Source organism: Macaca mulatta, chromosome 19 (genome assembly GCF_049350105.2).
Source record: "Macaca mulatta isolate MMU2019108-1 chromosome 19, T2T-MMU8v2.0, whole genome shotgun sequence".
Classification (NCBI taxonomy): Eukaryota; Metazoa; Chordata; class Mammalia; order Primates; family Cercopithecidae; genus Macaca; species Macaca mulatta.
In genome coordinates, this window is record NC_133424.1 from 56,793,202 (window position 1) to 56,805,943 (window position 12,742).

The 12,742-nt window shown below is 41.8% G+C and overlaps 1 protein-coding gene and 1 long non-coding RNA gene across 5 annotated transcripts in view; one reads left to right on the forward strand and one right to left on the reverse strand.

The window, feature by feature from the left end:
• The window catches only part of ZNF229 (zinc finger protein 229), a 32,723-nt gene extending 20,219 nt beyond the window's left edge, over positions 1 to 12,504 (reverse strand). For 3 of the 4 annotated variants that reach the window (XM_077983256.1, XM_077983254.1, XM_077983255.1), the window contains exons 1-3: positions 12,341 to 12,504; positions 6,265 to 6,475; positions 6,014 to 6,072 (exon numbers count right to left, since the gene is read on the reverse strand). In XM_077983256.1, coding sequence (XP_077839382.1) covers positions 6,014 to 6,072; positions 6,265 to 6,298 — 93 coding nt within the window. In that variant the 5' untranslated portion in view covers positions 6,299 to 6,475; positions 12,341 to 12,504. Of the gene's footprint in view, positions 1 to 6,013; positions 6,073 to 6,264; positions 6,476 to 9,477; positions 9,643 to 12,340 lie in introns of all 4 variants that reach the window. The other variant, XM_015124226.3, reaches the window with a different exon arrangement.
• Positions 122 to 6,011, forward strand: LOC144337584 (uncharacterized). Its single transcript, XR_013410800.1, has 2 exons — positions 122 to 203; positions 4,106 to 6,011. It is a non-coding gene; the product is annotated as an uncharacterized LOC144337584 (long non-coding RNA).
• Positions 12,505 to 12,742: the final 238 nt, after the last annotated feature.

Below are 12,742 nucleotides of genomic sequence, written 5' to 3' on the forward strand. Positions count from 1 at the left end.
AGATTGTACCACTGCACTCCAGCCTGGGTGACAGACCCTGTCTCAAACAACAACAACAACAACAAAAAAACCCAACACCACCAACCCAAAAACTACCATAAAACAAAGGGCACCATTACTAAGTTCTAGCCAAACTTTAATTCCAACATCATTTTTTTTTCCAAATTTCTAAATTTCAAAAGTAGGTGTTTAAGCCAGGCACAGTGGCTCCTGCCTGTCATCCCAGCACTCTGTGAGACCGGGGTGGGAGGATCATTTGATTCCAGGAGTTTGAGACCAGCTTCGGCAACACAGGGAGACCTACATCCCTACAAAAAATAAAATAAGCTAGGTGTGATGGCGCACCTTAGTCCCAGCTACTTGGGAGGCTAAAGTGGAAGTATCACTTGAGCCTGGGAGGTCAAGGCTGCAGTGAGCTGTGGCTGCACCACTGCACTCCAGCCTGAGTGACACAGCGAGACTGTGTCTTTAAAAAAATAAGTTGGTATTCAATGCAGGTGTTCAAGTAATTCAGTGAACCAGAGTACAGAATGCAGAGCAGTCAGGTCCATGTGAAATAGCAATCAATTGCTGTATTTCCTTCTGTCTTTGTATATGATATGTACACATACATACATATGTGTGTGTATATTTATATGTACAAACATATATATATATTTACACACACACAAATGAGTGTGGTATTTTGGTTGACTTGAAAAAGAATGATGTAAAAATAACATTTTCATAACTGGGTATCCATCTTGAAGAAATGAACTTAAATGTCAACCTCATGTCATTTACAAAAATAAATTACAGTTATACTAGAGATAAAACATTTTTTCAGACCTTGCTGATGAGAAAAACATTTTTAATATAAATGTTAAACAGCCATTTAGATGACTTTTTAATTAGTCTGAGAATGGATAAGGTCTTTTGAAATTATATGAAACCAAATTTTCAAAAAGGAACTAATAAATCATTTAACTATATAAGAACTTTAAAATTCTTTACAGTCACCATTAAGAAAGTAAAATTGAAGACATATATGCAGCCAACAAGCATATTTAAAAATGCTCAACATGACTACAGAAATGAAAATCAAAACCACAAGATACCACCTCACCCCAGTCAGAATGGCTATTACTAAGAAGTCAAAAAATAAACACTGGCAAGTGGAAAAAAAAGAACACTTATACACTGCTGGTGGAAATATAAATTAGTTTAGACATTATTCAAAGCAGTGTGGTGATTCATAAAAGAACTTAAAACATAACTACCATTCAACCCAGCAATCCCATTATTGGGTATATACCCAAAGAAATATAAATTATTCTACCATAAACACGCATGCACATGCATGTTCACTGCAGCACTACTCACAACAGAAAAGACATGAAATCAAACTAAATGTCCATCAATAGTAGACTAGATAAATAAAACGTGGAACATATATACCATGGAATACTATACAGCCATAAAACAGAATGAGATCATGTCCTCTGCAGCAACATGGAAGGAGCTGGAGGCCATTATCTTAAGCAAAGTAATGCAGGAACCGAAAATCAAATACTGCATGTTGTCACTTATAAGTGGGAGGTAAATGATGAGAACACTTGGACACACAAGAGGGAACGACAGACACAGGGGCCTACTTGAGAGTGGACAGTGGGAGGAGGGAGAAGATCAGGAAAAATAACTAATGGACATTAGGCTTATTACCTGGGTGACAAAATAATCTGTACAACAAACCCTCATGACATGCAATTCACCTATATAACAAACCTATGTACCCTGAACCTGAAATTTTTAAAAAAGTAAAGATTGAGAAAAAATAATTACTACACTTTTGATAGGTGTTCAGAAGGGCTTCTAAAAACATGGTAAAAAATGAATTAATGAGAAAATAGGCAAAAGTATTTTCTAAGCAATTTACTGATAAGAAAATACAAATATAGCCAATATACATATGAAAAAGTGCTTATCATGTTTACAATGCAGGAAACTGCAAAATAAAATGGGGGCATCTTTGCCATATATCCTCCGTCAGATGAGCAAAAGTATTTAGTACTAATAATTCTTGGAATTGCATGTGTGCAGAAGAGCAAAAATCGCTACGATTTCTTCTCAAATACTGTGGCAATAATATATTAACAGTTTACAATGAAGTGTGTGACACTGTGAAATGGGTATTTGGTCTCTGTGGCATACAATTTCAAATGCCCTTAGAAACTCTACTGTGCTGCACCCATTAACTTGTCATTTACATTAGGTATATCTCTTACTGCTATCCCTCCCCTCTTCCCCCTCCCCACAATAGGTCCCCGTGTGTGATGTTCCCCTTCCTGTGTCCTAGTGATCTCTATTGTTCAATTCCCACCTATGAGCAAGAACATGCAGTGTTTGGTTTTCTGTTCTTGCGACAGTTTGCTGAGAATGATGGTTTCCAGCTGCATCCATGTCCCTACAAAGGACACGAACTCATCCTTTTTTATGGCTGCATACTATTCCCTGGTGTATATGTGACACATTTTCTTAATCCATCAGTCTGTCACTGATGGACATCTGGGTTGATTCCAAGTCTTCACTGTTGTGAATAGTGCCGCAATAAACATACGTGTGCATGTGTCTTTATAGCAGCATGATTTATAATCCTTTGCGTATATACCCAGTAATGGGATGGCTGGGTCATATGGTACATCTAGTTCTAGATCCTTGCCCAACATGGCACATGTATACATATGTAACAAACCTGCACATTGTGCACATGTACCCTAGAACTTAAAGTATAATTAAAAAAAAAAAAAAAAAAGAACCGTGATGTCTTTTTCTATGCTAATGAGTTGACCGGTAGCTGGCAGCCGGTAGGTAACTTCAGGATGGGGCTGTTTACTGGAAAGACCAAGGCAGGATTAGAGGATTAGACTTATAGTACCGCCCCCTCAACCTCCAGTGAGGGGAGAGGAACTGAGGGTGAAGTTGATCACCACTGGCCAATGGTTTTAATCACTGGTGCCTACCTAATGAAACTTTCATAAAAACCTAAGAGGACCAGGTTCAGAGAACTTCTGGGAAGGTGGCATGCCCAGAGAGGGCATGGAAGCTCCATGCCCCTTCCCCCGTACCTTGCCCCATGCATCTCTTCATCTGTATCCTTTTGTAAAATCCTTTATAATAAACCAGTAAACATAAGTGTTTCCCTGAGTTCTGTGAGCTGCTCTAGCAAATTAATCAAACCCAAAGAGTGGGTTGCGGGAACCCCAACTTGCAGCTGGTTGGTTACAAGTTCTGGAAGCCTAAACTTGCAACTGGTGGGAGGGAGGAGCAGTCTCTTGTGGGACCGAATCCTCAACCTGTGGGATCTGACACTACCTCCAGGTAAACAGTGTCAGAACTGAACTGAAGGGAACCCAGCAAAACTGTCACAAAACTGATTGCTTACTTGGTGTTTGAGGAGAAACCCACACGGTTGACCACAGAAGTCTTCTGCCTGTGATTATTGTTGCTGAGTGTCAGAATACAGAAAGCACTTAGAGTTTGAGTGGTTTTTTCCCCACACAAAGTATACCCCATTGGGCCAGCAATATTTAGACGTCTACATCATAGAATTTACAGATTAAAGCACAGGATGCGAAAATCACATGTGTTTGTACTGTCTGTAGCGCTAAAACTGGTAGTAATCAGAACTGAGTATCTTATAGTAGTAAAATACTTACTACACGGAAAGCATTCATGTTTCCATTTCCTTTTCTGTGAGATGGAGTCTCACTCTGTCGCCCAGGCTGGAGTGCCCTGGCATGATCTCAGCTCACTGCAGCCTCCGCCTCCCAGGTTCAAGTGATTCTTCTGCCTTAGCCTCCCGAGTACCTGGGATTACAGGCATGCGCCACCATGCTCAGCTAATTTTTTTATTTTTGGTAGAGACGGGGTTTCAGCATGTTGGCCAGGATGGTCTTGAACTTCTGGCCTCAGGTGATCCACCCACCTAGGCCTTCCAAAGTGCTGGGATTAGAGGCGTAAGCCACCGTGCCTGGCCCCATTTCCTTTTTAAAGAGGGTAACATATATTTTCACACGACAAAGATATTGATGGATGGACACCTCTTTGTTAATGCTGGACACATTAGCGAGGACAGAATTTCAATTAGGGGAAACCTAATTTATTTCATTATAGACTTTGGTATGGTCTGTCTTCTACTAAATCTTTATTTTAAAAGTTATAATGAAATATATATAAACTAGTATTATTAACATGGCTGAGCTACAGAGGTTTAATATTATGAGTGAGCTAATTTTTTTAGTATTTTTGTAGAGATGAGATTTCACCATGTTGCCCAGGCTGGTCTCGAATTCCCGAGCTCAAGTGATCCGCATGCCTCAGCCTCTCAAAGTGCTAAGATTACGAGCCACTTCACCTGGCCCACAACATTCTTAAACTTGGAAAAATGCAGAGGATACTGCAGGCAAGTCTTTAGCATGGGGGAACAAAAAGACTGCATCCAAAGTTTTTGTAGATGAAATTGAGGCAATCAACAAATAAATTCAAGTAAGAAAGTCGTGGTAAAAGGAGAGGTGGTGAGCAATTACCTAAATACACAGAAGTGAGTCTCAACTGGGGGAACTGACGGTTATGAATCAGAAGGTAACAATGACAATAACAATATATTAACAATCAGAAGATGGTGGGAAGTAAAAACGTGCTAATTGCTTCAACTTTCACAGCAGGAAGTAATCAATAATATTTAAAATTAAGGTATACAATAAAAGACGTGAATCAAATCTTCAAAACTCTTTCACAATCTCTTTTCATAAAAGAAAGGTTTAGAAAATAATGTTTTATGTGTTGAAAAAACAATCTTAAAATTCTGCAATGGCTATGATTTTTTTCAATTTAAAAGAAAATTAAGAAATATGTATATACTAAAGGATAGCCTATTTCCATATCCTTATTTTTTCATTTACTTTATCTCACTTGATAGCAGCTTAGAATCCAGACAAAAGAATGAATGAAACCACAATTCACTAAGAGATGAACACGGAATCCTTCTATGTGTTTGTATGTATATATACAGATACATGTGTGTGTATATGTATATGTGTATACACATGTGTATATATATGTGTATATGTGTGTGTATATATGTATACACATGTATATATACGTGTGTTTACATGTATGCGTGTGTATATATATTTGGCTGTTATGCACGAGGCCGCAATTATCATTCTTTGCACATTTGTTCTCATTTAGAAAAAATTCTTAGAGTGGGAAATGCTCGACCAGAATAAGGAGAACTTCTAGAAAGGCTGAAATACTCCTGCAGCTATGTGGATGTACCCATTTCTCCATATCTCAGCTAACAGTGAATGCTGACCTTTCAAATCTTTGGCTGTCTGCTGGAAGAATCATAAATCTTATTCCAAAGTGAATCCTTTTGATTAATAAAGGCTCATTATCTTTTCATATGATTAGTGGGCATTAGTTTTTCTCTGCTCCCTTCCTGAACAAGAATCCTCAGGTCTTTATGCATAGCCCTCTTCTGAAAATAAGGATATTAAAATTTTTTCACAGATGAAACTTTTCTCCCCTAATATGTTGTTTTTAAACTTTGTGCATGGTATACTTTTTGGTAGGGTCTACTACATGGAGCATATTACATCTATAAATCAATACATGTTCCACAGAAGAGAACAACCCAGGCAGAAATGATTCAGTACTTGGAGAGTCATCTCTCTGCTCATCTAGGCTTGGGCCTCTGCATGAAGCTACTGTGGTGGCAGAAAGGCAGACCAGAAAGGTAGATTATCGAATCCAATTGGCCTGAGTTCAAATCCTGAATCTCCCATTCATTTCTTCATCTCTAAAACAGAATCATACTATCTGTCTCACATCACTATTCTATGGATAAATGCAATGAAAAATGTAATGTATTCACCCAATACATTTTTCACTTTTTCCTTTTACCAAGAAGGGATGTATGTTTTCTCTCTGATGCCTAAGGTGGTATTTCGGGAGAGAAAAGAAAACAACCCACCTGAAACATGGTCTTGTCCTTCCTATCTTGGGAAAGGGCTGAGGCTTGAGAATGAAGAGCTGTAGGAGGAGAAAGAGGCCATGAGAAGGAGTTGGTGCTGCCCGGAGCTCTAGGTCATCTATCTGGTAGGAAAGTGCCCAGCTTTACAGACTGGTTTCTTCTCACTTGAGGAAATTCCTCAACACCCAACTTTTTCTGCTCCACATTAAGTTCGGATTCTCCCTCTGCCCACCCCCTCTATTAACCGTCACCTTTTTTCTCATGCCTTGAGGTCAAAGTCTCCATGGTCTCTTCTGCTAGGATTTCTGAGAGCAGCAGCAATTGTGTTTATTGTCTGGTCTTCCTAAGCTGGAGACACAGAAGATCCAGGCCTTCTTCATTCTAGAGACTCTCCAAGCTCTGACAAGTCGCTGTCTTCACCTTTACTGTCCAGAGCGTGACTGCTTCCCATGGTCGGGGGACCTATAGGTTCAGGAGGGAACTTTACTTAGTCCTTTCTTCTGGGCCCCAAGGCTGTGGTTCGTATCCTCTGGATACTATTCACTCAGTAGTTTATCGGACATCTACTCAGTACTAGTCAGGTTTAGTCCCCTACACTGAAGGGGCCCATAGTCCAGAAAGCCAAGAATGTTGCAGATGGGTAAGGACAGTCACAGAAGAGTCTGTGAGAAGGGCCCTGCAGCTAAATTCTCAGTGAGGCACAGGGCTCCTCAGAAGGGCAGGGAGACTCCACAAACATATGGGACCTGTGCCCTGTGAAGAAACACCTGGAGAGAAAAAGCTTTATTAATGCAATAATGTTGGACTTGCAAAAAATAAAATAAACTAAATCCCCATACTTAGGGATTACAGAAATCAGGATAAAGATTAGAGCCATCTCCTGGCTAACACGGTGAAACCCCGTCTCTACTGAAAATACAAAAAATTAGCCGGGCATGGTAGCGGGCCCCTGTAGTCCCAGCTACTCGGGAGGCTGAGGCAGAATGGCGTGAACCCGGAAGACAGAGCTTGCAGTGAGTTGAGATCGCACCACTGCACTCCAGACTGGGCAACAGAGCGAGACTCCGTCTCAAAAAAAAAAAAAAAAAAAGATTAGAGCCATCTTTAAGTCAGCGTTTTTAACTTTTTTTGTGCCATGACCCCCCTTCACTAATCTGATGATATCTAAAGACCTCTACTCAGAATAAAGTTTTAAATGCATAGAAAGAAATGCAAAGAATGATACTGAAATACAAACTTCAAAACTATTACAACTCCGCATGGCTCACTGTGCAAGTACAGTGTTACTTTATTAACATATTCAATATAAACAACAAATTTACTACAATTTCAAAAGAGTAATGAGCATAAACAATACTCTGAAATATCTGTGCAAACCAGAATATGACATAAAAATATCTATGATGTATATGGATGACAAAGTCACAACTACTGCTAATATTGTGGCTTAGCACCTATGTTCACAGTGAAACGCTACTTGTGACTTAGACTAGTATAAAATTTTTTCCCACTCAAATTCATGGAACTCCTGAGTTATGCTCAAGGAACCCAGGGCAAGAATTCCTTTTTGAAATTAAGTCTCTTCTGCCCCGTCGCTCCCCAGACTGAATTAATTACTCTGGGATCCAGCAACACATGGTGTAAATTGCTGGTTACCACCTTTCACACTGCCTCCATGGTCAGATCTGTAAGTCATCAAAATAATTGAGACTTCTTTTTCTTTATTTACCTTTCATGGCTCTGGCACATGGGAAGCACTTAAGCAATTCTATCAGCAGGAAGCAATGCACAGAGATTGAACAAAACTCTTGCAATCTGCTCAGAGCTACTCAGGAGGTAGTGCAAAGACAGCAGGCATAAGTTCCCACCCTTCCCCACCTTGCCTGAACTCTTTCCTCTTGAAATTCAAGTCTCAATGAGGTCAAGTTCAGACAAACAGATACACATACTTGGGCTGTCTACTCTAGGACACTCACTGAATTTTACTGCTACAGGAACTCAAATCTCCTTCTTTCCTCTAACCATCTGTACCAGCCCTCTGCATGGCCCACAGTGACAAGCATCTTTCTCTGTCCCTCCCTTCATGTACTGCCCTGAACTTGGGATGGCCCTTTGACCCAGGTGTGGACAACCAGGCAACACGTTACCCTCCTACACAAAGGACAAAGGGGAAGAGTAGAGGCCAGATCTGAAACAAGGCCTCCAACCCAATGCCACTTAAACCCAAACTTCAGGATCCTCTAGGACTGCACTTTGCAGACTTCAGTATGTTTACAAACACCAGGAGCAATGATGAAAACAGACTGCTAGATTCCAACTCCAAAGATTCTGATTCTGTATCTCTGCAGTAGAGCCCAGGAGTCTGTGTTTTAAACAAGTTTCCAGGGGATGGTGACAAAGTGCGTCCAGGGGCCACATTTGAAGCAAACTTGCTAAGTTACCCTCACTTCCTCCGACTGGCTGATTTTCAGGGTTTCCAGAAACTTCCAGTGGGTACAAATTTTCCTTGTGCTTCCTCCTGTCCCTGAACTCTTCTGGTCAGGAAGCCTCAAGAGTCAGCACATGAAGTTCTTCTCTATCCTCCTACACTCCCTTAGTGAAGACATCCAGCCTCAGGCCTTCAGTAGAATCTACACACTGATGACTCCATGGCAACCTGGCAACTCCACTCTTATGTCTAAAAAGCAACTTAAAAAACATGTCCAAAAGCAAACTCTAGATTTGCCCCAGAGGTACTTCTCTCCTTTGACATGAAGAGGAAATATTCTAGAGTCATTCTTGATTTCTTCCTTGTACTCTACATCCAATCCATCAGCAAATACGTACAAATCAGAACCAGAATCAGATCAAATATTCTTGCTGCCACCGTCCACACCACCATCATGTCTCACCTGAATTAATGTGACAGCTCCCTAAATCGCCTCTGTGTTCCTACTCCTGTTCACTTCAGTCTACTTCCTACATGGCAGCTGGAGTGATCTTTTATATAAACTCATATTCTTCTCTGACCAAAACCATCACTTTGCTCAAAACCTTGCACCAAGGTCCTTTCAATGGCCCAAAGACCTTACACTATCTTCCTTCCCAATATTCAGTTTCTCAATTATCCCTCCCTCTTTCTCATTCTGCTCAGCTGAGCAGAATGAGAAAACTGCTTTTCCTCAGATGCCTGCAGGCCCCTCACCTGCTTTGGGTCCCTATTCAAGCACCATTTTCTCAGTGAAATTCATCCCTCATTATCCTTCTCAAATTGGCAAACCAGCACTTCCTACACCCTCCTCTGCTTCATTTTTCTCCATGAAACTGACACCTTACCTACAGTCTATTTTTCTTGTTGACCATCTTTCTCCACCCACAAGAATGTGAACTCTATGAGGGCTAAGATTTCAGTTGGCACCTGGCACACAGCAGGTACTCAACAAATATTTAAATAGGAGAATGGAAGTAATCTGAACTCAGCTTACTGATATGGATCCTTGGGTCCTCTTGATGTCATCTTCAGAGCAGAAGTGATTTTGTTCTCCAGTTCATGGACTGTAATTTGGGTGCTAAGGACTATGCTGGCTGTGTTGGGATCCAAGAGTGAACAGGGAAGACAAGGACTCTGTGCTCATGCAGCTGCTAACAATCTAGGTGGAAATCAGCAGCCATAATGAACTTCTACTGTGTTCCAGGTGCTTAGGATACAGTAAAAGATACATTTCTGGACTGCATGGAGCTCACACTGGGAGAAAAGGAGGGTGACAGAAAGAGTTCGTACAAAGGCAGTGGGATAATGAAGTAGTGGGAATAAGAGATATTGCAGAGGTAGAAATAACAAAACTAAAAGAATAATTCCACGTAGGGATGAAGAGGAGGAGAAATAAATATGATTCTGAGGTTGAAGTCTGAGGAAAAACCAGGTAAATGATGAAGTTATGATAAGATAGCAAAAGGAAGAGTCGGGTTTTGAAAATTGCAGTTCTAGTTTCTCAAAACTAGAGTTGTCAAAAGGTTTAGGTTCGAATTCTGGTTCAGCTACTTTGTAGTTACATTAACACCACAGGAATGACTTAACCTTTTGAATGAGTCTGTACTTGTCAAATAAAGATAATCCTTACTTGCAAAACTAACAGACTCTTTCACACACACATGCCTATGTGAATAAACTTCATAGCCCAGTACCTGGTACACAGAAAATCATCAATAAACTATTACCATTGACCCAACCCAGTATTAACCTAGGAATACAGGAACTCATGCATTTAGTAAATGTACATTCAGAGTCTAACACAACATCTTAGAAGAATAAACACTCGAGATACATGTCAGGCCCCTGAGCCCAAGCCAAGCCATCGCATCCCCTGTGATTTGCACGTATACGCCCAGATGGCCTGAAGTAACTGAAGAATCACAAAAGAAGTGCAAATGCCCGGCCTCACCTTAAGCGATGGCATTCCAACACAAAAGAAGTGAAAATGGCCGGTCCTTGCCTTAAGCGATGATATTATCTTGCAAAATTCCTTTTCCTGGCTCATCCTGGCTCAAAAAGCTTCCCCACTGAGCACCTTGTGACCCCCACTCCTGCCCGCCAAAGAACTCCCCTTTGACTGTAATTTTCCTTTACCTATCCAAATCCTATAAAACGACCCCACCCTTATCTCCCTTCGCTCTCTTTTCGGACTCAGCCCGCCTGCACCCAGGTGAAATAAACAGCCATGTTGCTCACACAAAGCCTGTTTGGTGGTCTCTTCACAGGAGGCGCATGACAATACAGCAGTAAATTAAGATGGAAAAAGTAATTGTTCCCATGGTGCCTACATTCGGGTGGGTTAATCTCTCTACAAATTAGGTGACTTTTGATTGCAAAAAGGGCTATGAAGAAAGTAAAGCAAACATGGTAAGATTCCTGTTTTCCAACAAATGTAGGTTCTATCAGGTGAAACATACGTGGTAACTGTGGAAAGAGCAACATTAAATCAAGTGATCAGGGACAGTCTCTAAGAGCTGCTTGAAAAATAAATCAGCTGTGAAAAAAGCTGGGATGAGACAAGCCCAGACGGAAGCATAAGTGTAAAGACCCTGGTTCTGGTTAGAAGGTCTCCTGGCCAGGTCTTACTTTTTAAGTTTTTTAAACTTTTTAAACCTCAGCAACTCATCTGTGACATGGGGATAACAGCTGACATACAAACTTGCTCAGAAAATTCAATAGAAATACATTCATTTATTTAAATATTTACTAGCAAGCCTGGCACTGTCCTAGACACCATGGATAGAGCGTAATACCTGGCATACAGTAAGCACTCAGTTCATATACACCATCACAGTTACTCCAATTATTTCTACCCCGCGTTTCTTCCCTAGCACAGCGCTGAAACGGCGTAAGCCTTTACTGACTCAGCGGCCCACTACTAGGAGCCAAGATAATACACTAAATAAAGACCCTGGGAAATTCCTCAACCTTTCCCCATTTCTAAGGGAAGGCAGCTGCGGCTAAGGGGCCTGGATGAACATTTGTGAAATCAATGGGATGAAGAATGAGGTCACCAAGAGACTGGGCATTGCCACAAAAAAGAAACCAAAGTTCCCTCACCTGGAGATCTAGTGTTAAGAGATGTGGGGTTATTTCTCCCTCTTTTATACAATTCTCTCCGAGAAAGGTACAATCCCAAGAAGGAAGCCTGTGAAAGAAAAATGAGCACCGGGCTAACATGATTTAATCCCAATTCCCACTATGCCACAGGGGGAATCTCTCAATGCCAGCTGAATGTAATCTACCCCGCTACTTGCTTGAGCAGTCGAGGAAAAGAACCTCTTTTCCTACAGGACTCAGAGTAAAAGGTCCACGCCATTCCAAAGCAGCCGTCTACAAGCCTACTCTCACTGCCCCTTTCAGGAGACAAAGAGAATCAAGACAAAACCTCAAGATTTGAATTCAGAGCTGTCTGACACCGATAGTGAAATTCTGCCTGTGCGTGCTTAGGCGGCTACGAAAAGCAGAGCCAGCAACGATACAGCAAACCAACTCTTAGGACTTGCACAGCCCTTAATACATTTCAAAGGATAAAACCAGAACACAGGGAATCAACTTTCTGTTTACAGAAATGACTTCGCAGAAAACTCTGAAATTACTCCACAAGTGGGTGGGCGGCTACCCTGAGAAAATTTATGTCATCGATCCGCCACTGCCCGCAGTGGACGCTCTCGCACTGCAGATCTCATCTCAAAGCCAGAGCTGGCCTCAAACTGCTTTTCCAAGCCTGGACTGCGAGGGCTGCCGACCCGGGCCCACCCCGCCCAGGCGCTCAGAAAGTTCGATACATGCGCCTCCTCACACCCCTGCCTCACCAAGACGAGCTCATGGAAATTCGTGGGCTTCGACACTCCGCCGCACGTTGTCCCTTCACGTTGGTTCTATAGAGCTAATCCTAAATCCCGTGGCCGGACACTACACCCACATGGAGACGCACGCCTCTAACACGCCTCACCACTGCCTAAGAAGCAACCAAGATGGCCCGCCCAACGGAAACGGAAGTGGTCGACTCGACGTGTGGGACTACCTTTCCCAGAACCCTCCGCGGCGCAGTCCGCCCCTAGGTGCGATGGTGACGTAAATGCGCGGCCACCTCGAGTCCCGCCCACTGCGAGGCGGCAGGAGGTGGCATGCAAGGTGTTCCTGAGTTGAAGTTTTGGGCGCCGCAGAGCCTTTTGAAATGTTTATTTCAAAAGTAGTTCACATTACATGTAAAG